Here is a 15,743-nt window from a genome sequence, read left to right as displayed (position 1 = left end):
AAATGCCTTCTTCTCCTCCTCTGACCTTTCATTATTTTTTCTCTTGCTTCTGCCACCAGTTCATTGTGTCTCTTCCTTTCCTCCTCGTTTCTATTTTTCTTTATATATATATCTTTGCAACCTTCTGTTTCTCTGAGTTTCGTTTTCTATATAGTACTTCTTCTGCTGCTGCTTGTGATTTTAGTAATATCTTAATTGGTCTCACTGTTCCTTCTTGATATGGTCCCATTCTATGGATTTCTTCTACTTCCTCTTCTAAGTTCTGTCTATCCTCGTCATTCAGATGTTTTAGTAGGTCTTTTACTGATTTCATTTCGTTTTTCCTTCTTGGTCTATATTTAACATTTTTTCTTTCAGTCCAAAAATAATTACACTCTTCTTTTTCCGCAATTTCTCTTACTAAATTTTCTTTTTCTTGAGGACTCCTATCATTTTGCTTGTCATATTTTCATCTCTTTCTTTTAACTGTTCTTGAAATACTTCTTGAAATGATTCCTTGTCTTTCTTATCTTGGATTCTCCATGCTTGTACTTCTTTTTAATCACGTCTTGTACTCTTTCTTCTTCTTTGTTAACTAGATCTTTTAGCTTTTCTTTTTCTTTCTCGGCTTTACCGAGTCCTTCTTCCATCAATTTCTTATAGTTCGCTATTTGGACTTTTAATTCTTCATTTTCGGTTCTTAGCCTAGTTTCGTTTTCTTCCACTCTTTTATCCTTTCTTTCAATTTCTGGAGCTCTTTATCCTGTTCTTCATTCTCTTTCATTCCCATACTCTCCTTTATCAATTTATCTAATTTACGTTCGATAGTTAAGACTCTATCAAATAGTGAAGTTTGCGCCGTATCAAAGCCTTCAAATTCTCCTCCTCCCTCACCAACATTGTCATCATCAGCTTTCATTCTTTCCCTTGTCACATACCTGCATTTAGATGGAATATCTTTCTCACTCATTATTATTTAACACTGTATTCATGAAAGGAAAAATGAGTCCACACTTATCGCCCAGGCCACTGTAAACCCAAACAAAGGTAGTGAAGATCAGCTGATTCTCGGGAGCGACGGTATCGCGTCCTTCCTCTGCTGCGTCTCGTCTGTGTGTGTGTGTGTGTGTGTGTGTGTGTGTGTGTGTGTGTGTGTGTGTGTGTGTGTGTGTGTGTGTATTTAACTAGTTGTATTTACCTAGTTGTAGTTTTACAGTACCTGGGCTTTATGCTCGTGTGGCCCCGTCTCCATATCTACACTTTACCAATTTTTCTTTAAAACTATGCACACTCGTTGCTGACACCACTTCTTCACTCAAACTGTTCCACGTCTCAACACATCTTTCAGAGAAACTATATTTTTTAACATCTCTCAGTCATCTTCCCTTTCTCATCTTTTTACTATGTGATCTTGTGCTTCGAATGTCATATTCTTCTCTCAGGATCACTATCTCATTATCCACTTGGTCCATTCCGTTGATCAATTTATAAACTTGTATCAGATCCCCTCTCTCCCTTCTCTGTTCCAGGGTTGGTAGATCCATAGCCTTTAGTCTCTCCTCATATGTCATCCCTTCAAATTCTGAAAGCATTCTTGTAGCCATTTTTTTTGTAGTCTCTCCAACTTCCTTATGTGTTTCTTTTTATGAGGGGTCCACACTACTCCTGCGTATTCCAATTATAGTACTTATCAATTTCTTCCTCATTTCTTTGTCCATGTAGTGAAATGGTAATCCAATATTCCTTAGCAAGTTATGTCTCTGAAAATTCTATCAATATGGTTTACCGGTTGATTGTTTTCTTCCATTGTCACTCCCAAGTCCTTTTCCTTTTTTACTTTCTTTAGTTCTACTCTATCTCCCATCTTATAGATTCCCACGGGTCGTCTTTCACTCTTTCCCATTTCCATGACATGGCTTTTGTTCACATTGAATTCCATCTCCCACTTTTTACTCCATTTCCAGATCTTATTTAGGTCTTCCTGCAGTATTTCACAATCCTCTTTTTGCTTTATAACTCTGCACAGTTTTGCATCGTTGGCAAACAGATTTATGTAGCTGTTCACTCCCTCTGGCATGTCATTTATATATATGAGAAAAAGTATTGGCGCTGATACTTACCCCTGTGGCACTCCGCTTTCTTCTGGTCTCCACTTGGACTTCATATCTTTAACTACCGTCCTTATTTCTCTCCCCCTCAAGTAATTTTCCATCCATCTCAAAGTGCTTCCTTTTAAGCCACCCTTCTCCTCTAGCTTCCACAGTAATCTTTCATGTGGCACTTTATCAAATGCCTTTTTTAAACCCAAATAAATGCAATCAATCCATCCCTCTCTCTCTTGTACTCTATCAACTATTGTAGAGTAGAAACTCAATAAATTTGTTACACACGACTGATGTTTTCTAAAACCAAATTGGCTATTTGATAATAATTTGTTGTCTTCAAGAATCTCGATCCATTGTTTATTACTCTTTCACACATCTTGCATATTACACTAGTTAGTGATTTAAAGGTTCTTCCTTCCTTTCTTATATATGGGAACCACCTCAGCTCTTTTCTATTCTACTGGTATTTTTCCATTTTCTATTGAGCTTTTTATGATGTTGTATATAGGACTTGCTAGTTCTTCCCTACATTCTTTTAATATTCTGCCTGAGACTTCATCCAGTCCCATTGCCTTTTCTTCATCTAATTCCTTCATCAACTCTTTTATTTCAAACTTGGTTACTTTAATGTCTTTCATATAGACGGTCTTTCTATTACCCTGTGGTCTTTTAAATTTGGATTCCTTAGTAAAGATCTCCTGAAATTTACTATATAACAGTTCTGCCATACTTTTTGCGTCTTCCAGCGTCCCGTTCTCTCCTTTTAACCTTTCTATTGTTTCTTTTTGCCTTATTTTTCCATTTATGAATCTGTAGAACAATTTTGGTTGCTCCTTACGTTTTTCGACAATGGATGTGTAATTCACCTCAGCTGTCTGCTGATCACCCAGCCAGTCTTCCCCATTACGGAGCGAGCTCAGAGCTCATAGACCGATTTTCGGGTAGGACTGAGACCTCAACACACTCCACACACCGAGTAAGCGAGGCTACAACCCCTCAAGTTACATCCCGTACCTATTTACTGCTAGGGGAACAGGGCCCACACATTAAGAGGCTTGCCCATTTGCCTCGCCGCTTTTTGGGACTCGAACCCGGGCCTCTCGATTGTGAGTCAAGCGTGCTAACCAGTACACTCAGTGTGTGTGAGACAGTTTGAATACATGATCCGAGTGCACAAACCAGCGTATGACTTCAGGGCAGAGGTGACGTCGATAGCGGGTTTATGGACATTCTGCTGCCACCTGGCACTTGGATTGGCTGTACTATGATGCATTCTTGCTTTGTTTACTTTCAATGGAAGTTTAAGTCAGCAGTCAAACTTGTTATAATTGGTTCGCTTAATGAAAATTCACACAACGAACAGTTTTTTAGGAACGTAACCCGTTCGTTAAGCAGGGGTTGCCTGTATATATATCATAAACCATTATAAGCACTCTTCCCCCTTTACCCTTCTTGTCTCTTCTTCAGCTATTATATCCCACTTCCTTAAAGTTAACATGGATCTCTGCTCTTAGTTTTATTTCAATGATGCACATTACATCTAGCTTTTTTCTTTCAAATAATCCCTTTCCTTTAACATGCTGGATAACAACCCATCTATATTGTATAAGTCACACTTAAATTCTTGTCTCCTCCACTACCTCCTCCTTCTTCTGTAGATACCACTTGTTTAATCTCATATCCAGAACCCTCCAGTAAAAATTCTTTTTCTTAATATCTATCCTTTCTCTCTCTCTCTCTCTCTCTCTCTCTCTCTCTCTCTCTCTCTCTCTCTCTCTCTCTCTCTCTCTCTCTCTCTCTCTCTCTCTCTCTCTCTCTCTCTCTCTCTCTCTCTCTCTCTCTCTCTGCTTCATTTCTTAGTACTTTCTCTTTTTCCCCCTCCTCTAGGTTCATATCTCTTTTTATCCAGTATCATTGGCCAGCTTCCTTATCCTTGTCATAATTTCATCCACCTCTACCTGCAATCTCATTCTCACTTTCACTGGTCTCCTATCCTCTTCACTAAATCTTCCACACCTAATCGCTTCTTCCATCTCCTGTTCCAGCTCCTGTGTGCTGTCCTGGACCTGTTTGATAATAGTTTTGGCCAATTCTCTCTCCATGCTTTCTCATGAACTTGTCTGGATTTTTTTTTTTTTTTTTTTTTTTTTTCTCCCCTCCCCGTTATCCCAAAAATCACGAAACATTTCCTCTTATCCACTGTATCTCTCTATAGACCTTTTTTCTCCTTAAATTCTTGTATAACAGCATCTTTTGCTTTTTCCTGAATTTGTCTCTACTACTAACCTTATCCTCTTCCTGTTTTTGTTTCTATTCATTGTGTAATTCCTTCAGCTTGTTTTCACCTAATTCAATTTCTACTCTGTCCTCCATCCCATCCTGTACTTTTTTCTGTAGGTTCCTTAAGGAGTTTTCGTAGTCATGACATGTAGCTTTTAGTATATAATTTTATTTCTTTATCTCCTGTATCTTCTCCTCTAATCCCGGATTGATTACACTGACCTTCTCACATTCGACTAATCTCAATCTCAGCTCTGTATTTTCTGTTATCTATTATCAGTCTGTCCTGCTTGTCCATTAAGGGGAACATCCGGTTTGGAGACTGAAAAAATATGAAAAATAATGTTTTTTTGCGGAAAAAAAATATGTGGTAGATATACATGTTAGCTATTATATCACGAAGTTTTATGGTGAAACGCGCACTGGTTTCCGTTTAAATGCTATTCAAAGGTCCTGTACTCAACCACGTGCATTTGTTTACATCAACAGAATCAGTTTTTTTTTTTACTGAAAAACTCTGAAAAAAAAAGGCAAAAATCTGAACTTTTTTTGGGTGGTATGATACGGCAACACTGAAAGTGAGTGTGTGTGTATGGGTGGCGTCAACCAAGGCCACTAGCGAGAAGACTCAGTAGGGGAAAAGCTATCAGAGAGAGAGAGGATGTTGCTGCATCTTTCGCTACCCGCCCTACACTCTACTAAACAGAGTAATTTAGCTATTGCATCCTGCTTTTCACCTACTGCCAACCATGGGATGGGTGTCTAAGAGGAATAAGCAGAGAAAGGATGCCTGGAATATGAGTATGGAAGCTCAAAGAATAAAAAGAGTGTGTTGAACCTGACACCTCAGATGCTCCAGTACACATCGTCACGTCACCCTCACCACTGCCACACCACTGCCTGCCACTCCCACATCACAGCCCACCACATCTCACATGTTTATCAACCTCCTCATATTGCCTGTTTCATCTCTAAATCCAGTAAAGTCCTTATCCATATTATCCTCAATCAATCTCCTCAGTCCAACAGGTGTTTCAATAAATTTCTGATTTTCACAAGATGGCATTTTTTTTATGTCATACGTCTGGCCGCACCTCTTAGTTCTGTCTCTCTCTCCATTTTTTCGTCCATACAATCCAAAACCCTATGGCCCCCTACCCCCCTATACATACATCTAAGTCAGGCTCCAACGCCTGCTGTAGCTCTTTCTTGGGAGCTGCTCGGCACATCTCAGTGCGGTGTCGGTAGCGTGTGTGAGGCACGAGCGGAACACACTGACATTCTGACAGTTCCTTGAGTTGAGGAGTTAGGTCACAAGGGTTAGAGTGACGTGAGGGACTGCAGTAGGTGGGAAGCAGGCCTCTGGAGATGAGAGCACAAAGGCAAGAATCCCATGGGGGAATGAGTCATCCAAGTTATGGCCAGAAAAATCACCTGCCCACCAATCTTGGAAGCAGTGCCAGCAGTGTGGCAGGTGTGTGTCCCACAGCTTTGCATCTGGAGTGAACACACCTATTGGAAGTATACTGAGGCAATTGTAAGCACTGCATGCCTGGTGTGTCCCGCCTCCAGTTTGTGTGTAGTGCTCAGTATTTTCTCACTAATTACTTGCCTAATCTTTTAAGCATCTCTCAATAGGAAAAATAGCAAAATGGAAAATGATCATTTTCTATAAAAATTACCTCAATTTATACAAATTTATTTTATACAAATTCAGAGTTATATGGTGTCCAAAAATAGGGGTTATTCATCACATTGTACAAATTCCTCAGAATTATACGGTTTCAAGAAAGTTAAAATTCACGCGGCGATTTAGTTCAGTAATGCAGGTGTCACTAGCTAGCTGTTTCTCTCCACCCGCATCCTTGTCACCCTTGCTGCGCGCCAAGCAGCCTCATTGTTCACCTATGCATGCGTGGTTGTGGCAACATCTGTCTCTCTCGTGCCCAGTATTTACCATGGCTCCCAAGCGCCCTTCAGCATCTCCAGCTGGCGGTGATACACCAGACACATCGGGGACAACCTCAGTAAGCCCTCACAGCAGCCAACTTGTCTGAGTGTATGGACTTGTTGGCGCAGTCAATGAAAATTCTCGAAGAAATTGACCCAAATATTGAAAGAAGTACTGCCGGGTCATGGAAAAAATTACGTGCTATGAGGTTCTTCTCAAAGAAACACAACAAAAGAAAAAACAGCAATCAATAACAAGCTTCTTCAGACCGCACACACCAAGTCAAGTAACAGAATCGGAGACAGACGACGACAATGGTGACACGTCAGAGGAGGAAGTAGCAAAATAGAGGAAGAAGGTAGTAATAAAACAATTTTGTGTTTCCCTTTTTCATAATCATTTTTATGTCTGTAAGTTTATTAATAAAAGCAGTAATAAGCATAATAGAAATGTGTTTAATGCAAAATGTATACGTACAGTGAAAGATTATTTTATTTTGAACACATTCTTCAAAGTTTAGTGGTGGTGGTGGCGGTGGTGGTGATGGTGGTGGTGATGGTGATGGTGATAGTGATGGTAGTGGTAGTGGTGCGAGGATGCCTGAGCCTCGCCCTGGAGGGCGAGGCTGTTAAACCAAGGGACGAAGTGGATGTGCTGGTAGTCACGCTCATGAGGATCGTGTGGCTGCTTGATGGAAAGGGGCTGGAAGTACTGTACAAAGCTCAGGTTTGCTCTTTTATACTAAATAAAAAATCTAGGGAGTTAGGTATTCATTCCTTACTTTATACGGTCCCTTCTGGAACGCATCTACCGTATAAATCGAGGACTACCTGTACTTTCCAATGCAGTCCCATAGAATAGGCAGGATGAATCTAACCAGAAGTGGCACACATAAACACACATTGAGCACCATATGTGGTGCAGTAGTCACCTGCCGCCCGGTGGAATACTCCAGGAGAGGTACTTACGGGGATGTAGGCAGTGCTGCAGACTGAGTGATTCCCCGTGTCCTCTCTTCCCGGTTCCCTTTGTGGTCTCATTTATACAATTGAGCAGCTGCAGCCTGCCCTCTAAAGACAACTTCTACTACTTCCTACACTACACTACAACACCTTACACTTTTACACTCTCTTCAAATCAAAATTTAATAATGGCTTCACCACGCCCTGCCTCGGAGTCCCCTCTGGGAGGGACCATAAATGTCCCCAGGTCGGACTGCCCTCTGCTGTCGACCTTGGGTGTCTTGACACTTCATCTAATACTTTCACTATCAATTTCTGCAACATTCGTGGCCTTCGTTCTAATTTTCAATCTGTGGAACACCACCTCTCCTCTACTAAACCTCATCTTCTCTTCCTAACTGAAACACAGTTGTCTGTGACTACTGACAGCAGCCCTTTTCTGTTCCCTCCTACTTGCTCTATCCTCATTTTCAATCCAAAGCTGGATGTTGCGCATACGTGCGTAACGACACCACTTGCTCTCGTGCCCACAATCTTGAATCTTCAGAATTTTCTACCATCTGGCTAAGACTTCAATGTCACTCTCTAACTAAATTCATCTGTGCTGTATACCTCTCACCTAATTCCTCTGACTATGTAAAATTCTTTGACTATTTGACTTCCAAGGTGGAGCACATCTTATCTCACTTTCCTTTGCTGAGATCTCCATTTTAGGGATTTCAATGTTCACCACCAGCTTTGGCTTTCATCTTCTTTCACTGACCAACCTGGTGAACAAACCTTCAACTTTGCTATCCTTCATGACCTAGAGCAGCTAGTGAAGTTCCCTACCCGTATTCCTGACCGCCTTGGAGACACGCCCAACATTCTTGATCTTTTCCTAACCTCCAACCCTTCTGCTTACTCTGTTAAACTTTCCTCTCCGTTGGGCTCCTCCGACCACAATCTAATTTCCGTTACCAGTTCTATCACTCCAGTGCAGCCTCAGGACCCGCCTAAGCGGAGGTGCTTCTGGCATTTTAACTCTGCTAAGTGGGAGGAACTAAGGCAGTACTATTCTGATTTCCTTGGGATGATTATTGTTTTCATGTCAGAGATCCTTCTCTTTGTGCCGAGCGCATAACAGAGGTGATTATCTCTGGCATGGAGCTATACATTCCTCATACTTTCTCTAACCCTAAAGCTAAAAAGCCTTGGTTTAACTCTGCTTGTTCTCGTGCTGTCAATGATAGAGAGGCGGCTCACAAACGGTTCCGTAGCCATCCAACTGCTGAAACTCATGCCCTATATATTTCTGCCCGTAATCATGCCAAATCTATTCTCCAACTTACTAAAACTCTTTCATCAATAGAAAATGTCAAAGTCTTTCCAATTCTAACTCCTCTCGAGATTTCTGGCATCTAGCCAATAATATCTCTAACAACTTTACTTCTTCGTCTTTCCCTCCTTTACTTCATCCAGATGGCTCTACAGCTGTCTCTTCTTTTCTAAAGCTGAACTCTTCGCTCAAACCTTTGCTACCAACTCAACTTTGGATGATTCTGGGCATATTCCTCCTACTCCTCCACCCTCTGACTACTTCATCCCTAAAATTAAAATTCTTTATAAAGACGTTTTCCTGGCCCTCTCTGGCCTTGATTCTCGGAAGGCTTACGGTCCGGATGGAGTCCCTCCTGTTGTTCTCAAAAACTGTGCTTCCGAACTCGCTCACTGCCTGGTCAAACTCTTTCATCTGTGTCTCTCTACTTCTATTTATCCTTCTTGCTGGAAGTTTGCTCACATTCAACCTGTCCCTAAAAAAGGTGACCACTCCAATCCTTCTAACTACCGCCCTATAGCTTTGATTTCCTGCCTTTCTAAAGCCTTTGAGTCTATCCTTAATAGGAAGATAATGAGGCATCTATCAGCTCACAACCTTCTCTCTGATTGCCAGTATGGTTTCCGTAAAGGCAGATCTACTGGTGATCTTCTTACTTTCCTAACTGAATCTTGGTCATCCTCTTTTAGGGACTTCGGTGAAACCTTTGCTGTCGGCCTTGACATATCGAAAGCCTTCGATAGAGTCTGGCACAAATCTTTAATTTCTAAACTACCCTCCTACGGATTCTATCCTTCTCTCTGTACCTTCATCTCCAGTTTCCTTTCCGATCGTTCTATTGCTGCTGTAGTAGACGGTCACTGTTCTTCCCTAAAACTATCAACAGTGGTGTTCCACAGGGTTCTGTCCTATCACCCACTCTCTTTCTATTATTCATCAATGATCTCCTAAATCTGACTCAATGCCCTATCCACTCCTATGCTGATGATACCACCCTGCATTATTCAACAGCGTTCAACAGACGCCCAACCCAACAACAATTAAATGACTCAAGGCGAGATGCTATGGGACGCCTAACTTCTGATCTTTCACTTGTTTCTGATTGGGGCAGAGAAAACCTGGTTTTGTTCAATGCCTCAAAACTCAATTTCTACAACTATCTACTCGACATAACCTTCCAGACAACTATCCTCTCTTCTTCAATAACACTCAACTTCCCTCTCCTCTACATTAAACACACTCGGTCTATCCTTCACTAAAAATCTAAACTGGAAATTTCACATCTCTACTCTTGCTAAATCAGCTTCCAAGAAGTTAGGTGTCCTATGGCGTCTTCGTCCATTTTCTCTCCCTCCCAGCTGCTTGCTCTGTACAAGGGCCTTATCCGCCCGTGTATGGAGTATGGCTCTCATGTCTGGGGATCCACACACAGCTTTACTAAACAAGGTGGAATCTAAAGCTTTTCGTCTTATCAACTCTTCTCCTCTAACTGACTGTCTTGATTCTTTAAGTCACCGCCGCAATGTTGCATCTTTATCTGTCTTCTACCGCTGTTTTCATGCTGTCTGCTCTTCTGAACTTGCTAACTGCATGCCTTCCCCCCTCCTGCGGCCTCGCTGCACAAGACTCTCTACTTCTTCTCATCCCTATTCTGTCCATCTTCCTAATGCAAGAGTTAACCAGTATCTTCACTCCTTCATTCCCTACACTGGTAAACTCTGGAACTCTCTACCTGTGTCTGTATTTCCACCTGCCTATGACTTAAACTCTTTCAAAAGAGGAGTGTCAAGACACCTCTTACGTTAACTGGACCCTCCTTTTAGATTTTTTTGTTTTTTCTCTACTTTCCTCTTAACAGGGCCTGGCAACCAGCGGGATTTTTTTTTTCACTTTGTTTTCCCTTGGCCAGTGCCCTTGTAATGTAAAAAAAAAAAAAAAAAAAAAAAAAAAAAAAAAATATGGTTGAGTATGAACAGAAAAGCATGTTACAAGATATCATGAATTCCCTCACTCACCACAAGAGGGCAGATATGTAAGATCTTCAAAATTTTTCCACAGGTTATTCACGGGGCAGACTATGACATCCTTTGGCTGCAACGTGATTGTGGCGTGTATGTGGTGAACCTGTTTGACACTCACCAGGCGGCCGTGGTGCTGGAGTACCCAAGCCGCTCCCTGGCTGCCCTCCTCCTCCACTTCTGCCAAATACAGGCCAACAAGGTGTTCCAGAGGGCAGACTGGAGGATCAGGCCACTCACCCAGGAATTTGTGGACTATGCCAGGCAGGACTCACATTACCTCTTGTACATTTATGACCTGATGCGAAATGAACTCATTGAGAAGGGGAACCAACTCAACAACTTAATTACAGCTGTGTACCAGCGTTCTGTGGATCTGTGTTTGAAGGTAAGTGGTTCAGTAAATGGGTCAATTTGAAAAAAGATAAGACACAAAAATTTGTGTTGCCCTTGTGCCATTTTGAATGTATTGCAAAGCAATCTTTTACTCAAATGCATGCTGAAAGTCACAATAAATTTAGTGATTTTTTTTTCTCATGTAAGAGGGGAAATCTGGCCTAGGGCAACAAAAGTTATATTAAACAAAAAGGCCCACTTAGATGCCAGTCCCTGAGCAAGTCCAAGAGAGTTAGCTAAAACAATGGGATAAATGTCTTAAAACCTCCCTCTTCAATACTAAAGCAAGTAGTAGCGAGTATTCATTGCATCGTCCTTTTCAGATATATAAGAAGCCATGGGTGGGATCAGACAGCCACATGAACCTTTATCGCCACAGCCGAAAGACCTTCAACTCCAGGCAGATGTTTGCTCTGCGAGAAGTCTTCCTTTGGAGGGACAAAGTGGCACGGGAACAAGATGAAAGTCCCGAGTGAGTATGACTTTGCTGTGTCTCTTCCCATTTCTTTCCTAAACCTGAATTTTTCAAGTTTAAACCCATTATTTCTGGTTCTGTCCCAGCTACTGATCCTAAGAACTACATTCATGTCCCCTCTGTTAAAACCCTTATACCACTTAAATACTTCTATCAGGTCTCCTCTTAACCTAACGTCTCTCTAAGGAATGCAAATTGATTTTTTTCAGTCTCTCTTCATAGGGAATATCCCTCATTCCCTGTATCTTTTTAGTCATCCTCCTTTGCACTGACTCCAACAGAGCTATGTCCTTCCTGAAATGTAGGGACCAGAATTGTACCGCATAGTCAAGATATGGCCTGACCAGCGCCAAGTATAATTTTAGTATTACTTCAGGACTCCTGCTTTTAACACTTCTGAAAATGAAAGCTAATACTTTATTCGCCTTATTTCTGGCCTCAATACATTGCTTCCCTGTACCGAGATCAGAGCTAACTATAACTCCTAAATCTTTTTCTTACTTGGAACTTCCTAGTGCCACGTTATCTATCGTGTACCTATTCCTTGGATTATCTCTACCTACTCTCATTACCCTGCATTTTTTAATATTGAGCTGCATTAGCCATCTACCTGTCCATTCTTTCATCCTATCCAAGTCAGCCTGCAAAGCCTTGGCATCCGAATCGACCTAATTAATCTACCTATCTTTGTGTCGTCCGCAAATTTACTGATATCACTATTAATTCCACTATCCAAGTTGTTGATATATATTAGAAATAATAATGGCCCTAAAACTGAGTCACTAACTACTTCTCCTCACTCGGAATTAGATCCATTAATTACTACCCTTTGTCGCCTGTCGTCTAACCATGCTTTAATCCAACCTAATGGGTTAAGCCCATCCATGATGTGGGCAGGTTTTTAGTGTGATGCTTTTACAAACATTGTCTTAAAGCTGGGTATTCTTAACCCACTCAGTGTCACCTTAGAAAATGGCTAGCTTGCATGCAGGACAAACTCAATTTTTTTTATTATATCACCACATCTGAGTTCCTGTTGGTCATCACCATACTGAGTATTGCCACTGTATCCATTTTGTGATGATTGATTGATAAATAAGAATGTATTTTCCAGGTATGTCCTCCCCAAACACATGCTGCTGCAGATTGCTGAAGTTTTGCCCAAGGAAATGCAGGGAATTTTGGCTTGTTGCAATCCCATTCCACCTTTGGTCAAAACTGAACTTCTCACACTCCACACAATCATCAGGGAGGCCAGAGAACAGCCACTGATTGATGTTAGTGGCTATATGTCTATTTATTGTAGTTATTATCATTTGATAAGATCACAATTTTATGTTCAATTCTGTGAAATGTTGAGAAGTTTTTCTTGTGCTTTTGTTTTGTCTTTTTTGCTGTTGAAAACATAGAAATGGCTGAATTTAATATAATTGTTTGTGTTCTTTTTTCAGATCAAAGACACTCCTGTAGTGCAGCCAATGGCAGCACAGGCCCCTGAACCTGATGAACTCTCACATAGTCTGAACTGCAAACATGACCTCTCCCAGTGTGATGAAAATCCTACTGACCTGCCCACTCTGCTCAACCCTCGGGAGACACTACTGGGGAACCTTTTCACAGAACCTGAGACATCCATCATATTTAAGAAAAAGTCAGACATGTTTGGAGAGCTTAAAGTGAGTTGGAGTCCTTTTTTTTATGTAGACTACCATTTCTTATGAGTAGAGACCAATGGAACACTTATCAATCCATTTATCTAAGATAGCTCCTATCTTTGACTGTTCCTGAAGGAGATTAGCATGTTTACCTGTGTTTGCTATGCTATCAAGAAAACAGCTGATGATCCCTGGCAAGAGGACAAAGGACACTATCATTATCTGGAAAGCATAGTTGTTGCCTATGGGGGATTGACCTTTGAAACCTGCCATCTTTCTTTCTATATTATTTATTGACTCATTAATATTTTCCTATGCAATACTTATAGCACTTATACTTATTCACTTGGAATTATCTCTCTTTTATAATGAAAGTGACTGTTGGGTGATTGTGAAGATTGTAGATGTGGTTGAAGCAATTTTTTTCTTTATTTTTAATAGGAATAGTTTGTTCTGAATGTAAATTTTCAGGATGTAACTTACTTGCTTGAAGGAATTGAATATGTGTTTAGAGGTTCTACTGTTCTTATGATCACTTTTGTCCACTGTTTATTTTAAGGAATAATTTCTTTTCTTTTTCAGTGTACAAAAGTGCATACTGACAGTGTGGCAGATATAAAGGACATTATGCAGTTCATGAGTCCTTATGAGAGGTACAGTGCCTACATTGAGATGAGGCCATTCCTGGAGGGCGGCAAGAGGAAAAGAGAGACAGAGGCAGATGACCTTGAGCGAGTCAGCAGGGTGAGTGTGGTAGTGTGGAGAATAGTGTTGTCTTCAGTTGAGAACAAATTTAAGAGAAAATCTGATATGATAATCAGTGAAAACATAATTATGCCAGTATATACTGTAGTGTACTTGTTCAGTGACAGTGGTGAGAGAAATTCCCATCACTCAATTATTCTCCAGCATACATGTAATCAGTAGTACAACATTACAAATAGAAAGTAATTTTGTTGTAAAGAGAATGTGACAAAGTATATTTTGCCAATAGTTAGTTTATAATTTCAGGTAAGAGATCACTTTCTGTGTCTCTCCAAGAACACTGTTCATGTACCAGAGGAGATTGGAAGAGTGGCAGCCAATCACCAGGTAGAGGTAGAGGCTCCAGTCACGGTGGATGGATTGGTAATTGACCAGGCAGAGAAAGAGGCAGAGGATAAGAAGCAATTGTCTGAAGAAGTGGAAGAAAAACTTCATACCAATACTGCAAAGAAAACTAACAAAGCAGAGAAGGTCAAAAAGATCAAGAAACATTCTCAATTCAAACCCATGGTGCTTGAGAAGAAGGTACACAACTTTTACTTAGATCATAGAGTTGATTTTTTATTGTGTAAGCCAAGTACTTCATAGTTTGTGCTTTTTAGTGACTGATGTATGATTAGCTACATGACTCTTGTGATTCAGCTTACTTGTTTTCTGATCCTTTTTGATAGCTAAGTTTAGATCTTTGCCTTGGTTAACTAGGAGGACTAGCTAATTTGACTGTCATCTTCAAGAACAAGAGACATATTGCTATGGAGTGGTGAAATTCATGAAAAGGGAAAACTTGGAACTGAGTGTTTTAGTAATGAATAATGATGGACTGAGTAAAGAAATTAAGATAATAGATGTTCAGTGTTTATAATTTGTAGTAATTTAAAATATCCATCTTTGTCTATTGTTAACAATGTTGATATAATGAAAAGTGAAGGTGTATTGATTATCTAGGTTAAAAGTTATCCCCCTCAATTAAAAACATTAAGTTAATTAATTACACACATCCTTGCCTGGATGACTCATATCCAGTAATAAGACATCTTCTTCTAGATCAAAGGAAAGAAAGCAAAGAACAAAGCGCTGAAAAGGAAATCCTGTGAAGATGGCGAGACACCTCACAAAATGCAGAGAACCAATGCAGGACCTAATGCTGTTGTTGGGGAGGCACAGGAAGAAACTCCAGACAACTCTGAACATGTTGAGGGCAATACTGGCCAAGAGACTGCAACTGCAGCCTTTGATTATGAAGCTGCTGACTATTCCATGTTCCAGAAGGCTAAAAATAAAGCAATGAAGTCACAAAAAGTCAGAGAGAAATTCAAAGGAAAGGTATGTTTGTGCATTTTTATCATTATGCTTCTTTATTTCTCTCCTCAGCTTCTTCAGTACCATCATTTTTTTTTTTTTTTATTTATTTGTTTACAATAAGAATATCATGTTATACTATCAATATCTATCATATTTTTAGACAAAAAAGCTTTTTTATAACATTAACCCCAATTCGCACATTCAAAACTAAACTGAAATCCTATGCAACAATGATTATGCTTGTGCAATAGATACTTTCTACAGTGTTTTATGCACCAGTATGTTCAGAAGTCTTATTCATTAACTTTGTCATTGACAGAATCACAAAAACAAAAAAGGAAAGAGCAGCATGAAGTCATTCACATGGGGTGCTCAGAAGGGGAAGTGGTAGATCTTAAGTCTGACTGCATCCACTGATGTACTGCTCAAGACTTGAATTGGCTTGGTGCCACAGCAATTCCACCATGTTAACTTAAGTCTTTCATGTTGTTACTTGTATTATTTGTATATGTATAATAAACTGAAAGTATTTGCAAT

At 40.3% G+C, this 15,743-nt stretch overlaps 1 protein-coding gene across 2 annotated transcripts in view; it reads left to right on the top strand.

Annotated features, from left to right (window-relative positions):
- Positions 1-15,743, top strand: part of LOC123507118 (exosome component 10-like) — a 55,614-nt gene extending 39,871 nt beyond the window's left edge. For both annotated transcript variants that reach the window (XM_045259697.1, XM_045259698.1), the window contains 8 exons: positions 10,654-11,001; positions 11,333-11,481; positions 12,599-12,761; positions 12,936-13,160; positions 13,722-13,883; positions 14,151-14,429; positions 14,949-15,227; positions 15,526-15,743. In XM_045259697.1, the coding sequence (XP_045115632.1) occupies positions 10,654-11,001; positions 11,333-11,481; positions 12,599-12,761; positions 12,936-13,160; positions 13,722-13,883; positions 14,151-14,429; positions 14,949-15,227; positions 15,526-15,597 (1,677 nt within the window). In that variant the 3' untranslated portion in view covers positions 15,598-15,743. The remainder of the gene's footprint in view (positions 1-10,653; positions 11,002-11,332; positions 11,482-12,598; positions 12,762-12,935; positions 13,161-13,721; positions 13,884-14,150; positions 14,430-14,948; positions 15,228-15,525) is intronic.

This window comes from Portunus trituberculatus, chromosome 21, assembly GCF_017591435.1.
Source record: "Portunus trituberculatus isolate SZX2019 chromosome 21, ASM1759143v1, whole genome shotgun sequence".
Taxonomy (NCBI): domain Eukaryota; kingdom Metazoa; phylum Arthropoda; class Malacostraca; order Decapoda; family Portunidae; genus Portunus; species Portunus trituberculatus.
This window is presented reverse-complemented; position numbering and strand designations above follow the sequence as displayed.